Raw genomic sequence first — 7,655 nt, 5'->3', positions numbered from 1 at the left:
CGTAAAAATTCCTATAATTAAGTGTTTTAGATTCGTATACATCAAGGAGGTCTTTTCGAGTAAGTTACGTACCATAGAGAGTGAGATCAAAACTTACTTACAGGGTTAAGTTAAGTGATTGCATAATTAATCGACAAATTTTGCAAACTCTTTACGATAGCCAACAGATAATAAACCAAAAAACAAATAAACAAAAGAGAAATATATATCAGCAAAATATTCTTTATGTCAATAATGCTTAGGCAAGTGGCTATGCCATTTTGGCTGATGCTTATATTTTTGGTAATTTCCATTTTTGGTAATGTTGATGAGCATGGGAGCTCAAGATTCCCATATGGAAATTTTAGTTCCTTAAACCATGGAAAAAATGATTGAAACCAATATTTGTATGTTAAGTATTTCTCTGGTATATATATTCAACAATTTTCTGGTATCCACAGTTTCACATAAGCATAATTAAGATCTGAAACTATAATTTTTTTTGTAATTATTTATCTCTAGGAGCCACCAAATTGTTTATTTATTTTCAAAAGAAAAAAACGTAAATTTGAAATCGATGTATCAAAGTTTGAAAGCTACGTTTGTCATAGAGATGTTGTCTTCCATGAAGCTGTGGGTGGGGGGATGGATGCTCCACCACCAATAAGAGTAGTTCTCTTTACAATTATATAATTTAAATATCACCATATATGCAATTGTATTCATTTATTCATTAGAACGAGTATCGTCAAAATAGAATGTTATAGACTATGAATCATCATATCGTTATCATGGCAGTTCGGTCTTTGGTTTTCTAGTTTCTAGGTGAAGCAACAATATAAGTGCCATTAATATGATATATACGAAGGGACCAAACTCAGTTTCTGTAGATAATTCTTAATAAGCTGATAACTGATTATTGCATTGAAACCATGTATGGGTCACCTCGATTGTATTCCCAAACGTTGATATACAGATATACTTCATAGTGTAATGTTATATATTTTTTTAATGAAAGTTATAAAAATACACCCATTAAAAAACTTAATCATTTGATATTTAACAAAACATAACATTTGTAGTTATTTAAATAAATGCCTGAACGTTAATACTTCATATGTTTTACAAAACGTATTTTTTAGGACTTTTGTACATGTACACACTCATTTTTTTTATCGAGGTATAACTCTCATTAAATAATAAACCTCATTTCATAATAATACATTAGGTTTTCTGAATTCAATTCTATATAAAAGTGAGTCTATCAGTCCTTTTATCTTATTTTTTTCTTAACCTTTTCTTTTCACTTTATTTTACGCGAAACATACTCAAAACCAAAAACCGTAATGATGTATATAGTCATATTAATATTTTTAAGATTTTTTGGCATTTGTTGGAAAGATTCAAGATACGATATGAATTGTTTTTTTCAAGCTAAAATTTCTGACCTACACAATTGCTAGACAACTCTACCGATTGACACGCATGTCATCGATCGTATTTAAAACTTGTAATTGATTGACATATCGTTTGTTGGACCAGCGATGAGTGATCTTATACGTTATTTTGATTGTGAAGAACGACATATATAAGAATCTTTTGTCATCAGACTAATCTCCTTTAGATAGTGTAGACGCTAAGTACTAGTTTACCATTGGACTAGTGTTGTTTAGCCAATGATAAAACATAGATTACAACAGGACACGTGTATACCATAATCTCAGCAATTATACGACTTGTTGTTATTGAATGAGACTTGCTTCAAATTTCTCTGTTTGGTTATTAACTTATTATATTATACACAACCGCACAAATCAAAAATCTACAGAAGCGGCAAGGTCCACTTGGTGGTCGACAAGTGCGACTACTGGAGCCAAAAGGAGAGCATCAATGGACCACATATAATGGTGTCGTTACACCCACATATTATTTATTGACAGAGTATAAATGTATATTAGTATTAGATAGATGTTATTATAATTCGAAGGGAACTAATGCAATTATTTATATCGATGCGTTACATCAGTAGAGGATCCCACACTTGGACCAATGAAGAGGCGTATTTCTATTAAGCAAAGTTTTGGGACCCTCTTTCAAAGTAGCAATACAATTAGAGAATTTGATTTGGTTTCTCTCCTAACCACCAAATGTGGTTTTCTTGAATAAAAATCAAATAATATATCCCTTCTTCAACAAAACTTCCACTTACTCAATACTATGATGGATATATATAATACAACATGAAGAAAACAAATTCTTTGTATACGGAAAATAAATATATTACAATAGCGTTAGAGTATCTCCAACCTATTTTAAAAAAAAAAAATTCAAAATGGAGCAACTTCATTTTGGAGATAAGTTTTTCTCTAACATTACTCCATTTTTGAGATGTATATGGAGATAGATTTGAGCAATTTGACTTTAAACTTTATTTTGAAGATAAATATGGAGATGGTTTGATAAGTTTGATCAGTAAAGAGTGTACCCCTTGACTGATTACCAATCAAACCAATGATCAGTAAAGTTTCACCATCTCTAATCGCTTCTAAGTTCTAACAATACATTCATAATTTATACTAGTAGCTAGTTTTATGTCACAAATCAAACCCTTAACCAAATAAATTCTTCATATTGTTTTGATAATTTACATCCATGTGATCTATTGTGGTTTTATCACTAATTTTTGAGTATTTAAGTATTAACATAATGAAAACAAAGATTGCAATAGCTTGCTTTGCATTGTAGATTTGTTGTTGGTCACAGCTTATGGGTTAAGTAGGTGGTTATTGTCGTCCAAAATATAATGACGTTTTACGAAACCAAATCCAAGTAAAAATGTACACATAAAACAAGTGAAAACGTCTCCTCGATTACAAGAAAAGACGCATATTAATTCAGAATGAAAATTATTAGGACAAAACACTGTATACGTGTGACTTAATTCTTGTTATTTTATCATATACTTATGAATATGATAAAACAATTCACTATTCTAATGTCAAAACGTGATAATTTCGGTTAATTTATGTCAAATTGAATAGAAGAAACACAAAAATAAATATCTCAATTTGTTTTTAGTAAAAAAGATCATATCACACATGTAAGAGAGCAATAATGAGAAGAAACCATCTGCTTTGTTCAACAATACTGTGCTTTTCTAATACATAGCAAATGAATAATGTCTTACAACTAGTACTAGATTACAACATAGTTAATTTTTAATCAAAACCCACTAAATCTAGAGAGACTTTTACATTCCCCAGATTCCTTTAGCCGAAGCCACTCTGCTATTAGATCTGGCTGTGAGTTCATACAAAATCCTAGCAAACGAATCAGAATACTTACCTTCTTGAAAAAGCAGCTCAGCGAACGCATTCTCGTACGCGAGTAGCAATCCTCTGTTCTGAGGCTCAGAGACAAGGTTCTCGAGTATCATTGCAGCTTTTCTGCATACTTCTGGAACCGGATGCGGAGTCTTTATCACTTTCAGTAATCTATCAACCGCCCTGGAAACGATCATAATGGTGTGTCATTGTTGGGATCTAAAACAGTTTAAATGTAATTTGATATGATAAGAGAGGGGGATTATATACCATCTCTCACTAGCGAGCTTTAATCTGCAATCCATGTTAACCTCCACGAGATTGTAGAGGGCTCCAACAGCTGCGGCTTGTGCATCAACGGCTTGTATGCTCAAAAGATCGACCAGTCGCTTGTGTATCTGCAAGGGATTGGGTTCATTGTTGGTCTCTACTTAAAATGAGCAAGTAAGCAGAAACCATAAAATTATTACACGAAAGAAGGTATCAACAAACCTGCGGAATAAGGGGGCTAATGAAAGGTTCATTGTCCGGATTGATTATCAAACGCCCCAGCAATTCAGCCGCAGCACAATTCCAAGCTTTGACGGAAGAATCAATAATTCCGACCACAGCTTGAACAGCTTTCTTTTCACTATTTGCACAAATAATGATTGACTCACATTAAGTTGGGAGTTTGAAACAAGTTATTAAGCATTGTGTTAGACAAAAACAGGGAGATACAAATTCTCACTTTATGTTGATGAATGACTGTTTAAGCGAGCTGAAGATTCGCAGATCCATTAGATGCGCTAGGTTTACAATTGTCTCGAGCGAGTTTGTGACCAGCTCTTCGTCCTCTGTAAACATAAGAGTCGCTAAGACGATACTTCCCAATCAAGTATTAAGAACATAAAAACGAAAGACTAAAGAGAGACAATGCATTGATGCCAATTCAATCCAAGAAACAGAGGCAACTGTGAGGAATTAACTAGTAAAAGAAACAAAAAAAAAAGGTTCGGATTCGTATTCCTCCTTACCGGTCATGTGATCTTGTATGCACTGGAAAACAGTTTCTAAGCAATGGCGATGCTGAGCCATTAGAACTTCATTATCTGGCATGAAGGAGAAGTTGCGGATAACGTTTGAAGCAACAATGGCACACATTTGTTTCTCTGATCTCCCTTCATCGTCTAGATTAAATAAACCATCCTCTTCCATCCACCACTGAGATGACTGATGTTTTCCAGTGCTCTTTTTCCCTAATGCCTCAGCAGCTGAAGAACCAATGCCGGATCTGCTAGGCCATATTATTAACCGCGCTTAGGTTCCAAAATAATAGCAAAAATATTTCAAAATTATATTGAGAAAGGAGTATCGAAAGTGGCTCACCCAGGGGGTTGGATAGTGGCTAGAGCATCATACTCATTGCCAAATCCCGTAACTGAAGTATTTGTACCTAAAGATCTGACCCTAGTTCCTCTTGTTAGGTCCTTTGGTAGAGCTATATCACGCCAGTCATCTATCTGCCAAATTATTAGCATACGTTGGTTCAAAGAACAGAGAGAAAAAAAAACATAATCCTAACACTAAACATCAAACCTAATATACAGAAACAATTGAATCAACTCACAATTAAGAGAAGGGCATCAAGCAAGCCAGGTATCTTTGCTAGAGGCATGACATCTCTACGAATATCCTCCTTTTCTTTGAAGGAGAGCAATGTAAGCGTATTCAAAGCCCACGTCACCTCACTCTTCAAACCACTCTGTAGCGCAAGGACTATTCTTCTGTTGTTCTGTTCTACAAATCCCAATGATCCCAGCAAAACAACCAATAAGAAACAAACAAAACCATAACTCTCTAGTAAATAAATGGTAACGCAAATATCCAAAATATGGAAAGTAATGAGCTTTAAGCTAGTGGTGCCAGAGATGACCACAGACTGAGAGAGTCACAATGTCTATCTACCTTCCCGAGATTCAGATTCGGCAGTACAAAGAAGAGCTCATCAATCTCAACTCAATTTTCAAATCAGTGTAATCTATTCACAAGGACGGTAACTAATTTCACGAGAACAAAACAAGGACGATACACTGATTGCGAAGCTTACCCATGAAAGAATTGTGAACAAGAAGAGAAGGACCGAGTAGAGCTGACGGAGACATCGCTTCGGCCGCCGCAGCTGCAGCAGCAGCAGCAGCTGAGTTAGCACTTGTACTACCAAACGGACGACCTCTCTTCGCCGGTGGACCCGAAGATCCACCGGAATTACCGCCGGATTTCCCAAGCTCCCGTTTCTGCATCTCCTCTCTCTCTCTCTCTCTCTCTCTCTAATTTGGGAATTTAGGTTTCGGAAATTTGGACCCGGAGTTTTTAGTCCGGTTTAAGATTCCCAAATATTAAAAAGAGCATTTAACCCTCTCTTTCAGTCAGAAGGTTCCGGTCATATCGAAATTTGAAACGTGTTAGTTCGGTTTAGTCCGGTTAGAGTCAGACGATGTAGTAATTTACAAGATTGTTAAAAAGGGGTCCGGTTTAATTGAAATTAAAAACGTTCACGTCTTCACGTGGATGGTTTTATACAGACAAACTTAAACTTTGCAGAGGAATCGCCAAACCCTGCGCCGCCGTTGTTTCGCCGTCAAAGCAAGCTAACACCATCCTCTTGAAACGTCTGAGCTCCGCCAACAATTTAAGGTGATTTTTAGATTTCGATTTGCGCTCCCAAATTTTTGATTTGAACTTTCAAATCTTCTGGCCGTGTTTGGAATTTTTCTCTCTCGTTTTGATCCTCTCTTTGAGAAGTTCACAACTCAGTGTATTCGATTCGCAATCGGATTTTTTGAATTCGGTCTCTCGATACAGGTATTGAATCTGCTTCTTGATATTATTATCTTGCAGGTAGCTGTGTGTAGTGTGTAAATCGAAGAGATGGATGAGTCTGATGGTAGAAAAGTTAGGAACATATGTATATTAGCACATGTAGACCACGGTAAGACGACCCTAGCTGACCACCTGATTGCTTCATCTGGTGGCGGTGTACTTCATCCGAGACTAGCCGGTAAGCTTAGGTTCATGGACTATCTTGATGAAGAACAGAGGCGTGCAATCACGATGAAGAGCTCTTCGATTTCTCTTCGTTATAAAGACTATTCGTTGAACCTGATTGATTCCCCTGGGCATATGGATTTTTGTAGTGAAGTCTCAACAGCTGCTAGGTTGAGTGATGGTGCTTTGGTTTTGGTTGATGCTGTTGAAGGTGTTCATATTCAGACTCATGCTGTGTTGCGTCAAGCTTGGATTGAGAAGTTGACACCTTGTTTGGTGCTTAATAAGATTGATAGGTTGATTTGTGAGTTGAGGTTGAGTCCCATGGAAGCTTATACGCGTTTGATTAGGATTGTTCATGAGGTTAATGGGATTGTGAGTGCTTATAAGTCGGAGAAGTATTTGTCTGATGTTGACTCTATACTTGCTAGTCCTTCTGGTGAGCTTTCTGCTGAGAGTCTTGAGTTGTTGGAGGATGATGAAGAAGTTACTTTTCAGCCTCAGAAGGGTAATGTGGTTTTTGTGTGTGCTTTGGATGGGTGGGGTTTTGGGATCGCTGAGTTTGCTAATTTCTATGCCTCTAAGCTTGGAGCTAGTGCGACTGCGTTGCAGAAATCGTTGTGGGGTCCTCGTTATTATGTTCCTAAGACTAAGATGATTGTAGGGAAGAAGTCTTTGAGTGCAGGAAGCAAGGCAAAACCAATGTTTGTGCAGTTTGTGCTTGAGCCTTTGTGGCAGGTTTACGAGGCTGCATTAGATCCCGGTGGGGATAGAGCCGTTCTTGAGAAAGTTATTAAATCTTTCAATTTGTCTATTCCGCCACGCGAACTTCAGAACAAGGATCCTAAAAACGTTCTTCAATCAGTGATGAGCCGTTGGCTTCCTTTGTCTGATGCAGTCTTGTCTATGGCTGTGAAACATCTGCCTGACCCCATCGCAGCACAGGGATATAGAATCCCGCGCTTGGTTCCAGAAAGGAAAATTATCGGTGGTGACGATGTTGATTCAAGTGTCCTTGCAGAAGCAGCGCTTGTTAGAAAATCAATTGAGGCTTGTGATTCTAGCCATGAAAGCCCTTGTGTTGTGTTTGTGTCGAAAATGTTTGCTATCCCCATGAAAATGATTCCTCAAGATGGAAATCACAGGGAGAGGATGAACGGGTTAAATGATGAGGACAGTACAAGCGAGTCGGATGAGTGCTTCCTTGCATTTGCTAGGATCTTTAGCGGGGTTCTTCGCGCAGGGCAAAGAGTCTTTGTAATTACCGCTCTATATGATCCCCTCAAAGGCGAATCGTCTCACAAGTACATTCAGGAAGCAGAACTG

General features: G+C 37.1%; 1 protein-coding gene and 1 pseudogene across 1 annotated transcript; one reads left to right on the top strand and one right to left on the bottom strand.

The window, feature by feature from the left end:
* On the bottom strand, positions 3,072–5,650 carry LOC104788008 (armadillo repeat-containing protein LFR). The gene is made up of 8 exons (XM_010513683.2): positions 5,392–5,650; positions 4,912–5,081; positions 4,671–4,804; positions 4,319–4,575; positions 4,033–4,138; positions 3,795–3,933; positions 3,573–3,700; positions 3,072–3,485 (listed from the first exon to the last, which is right to left on the bottom strand). The coding sequence occupies exons 1-8, from the start codon at positions 5,582–5,584 to the stop codon at positions 3,230–3,232; spliced, it is 1,383 nt and encodes a 460-aa protein (XP_010511985.1). The 5' UTR covers positions 5,585–5,650; the 3' UTR covers positions 3,072–3,229.
* Positions 5,846–7,655, top strand: part of LOC104706754 — a 4,287-nt pseudogene continuing 2,477 nt past the window's right edge.

The sequence above is a fragment of the Camelina sativa genome, chromosome 1 (assembly GCF_000633955.1).
Source record: "Camelina sativa cultivar DH55 chromosome 1, Cs, whole genome shotgun sequence".
Taxonomy (NCBI): domain Eukaryota; kingdom Viridiplantae; phylum Streptophyta; class Magnoliopsida; order Brassicales; family Brassicaceae; genus Camelina; species Camelina sativa.
The sequence above is the reverse complement of the archived record's forward strand: the minus strand, read 5'-3'. Positions and strand labels throughout refer to the sequence as shown.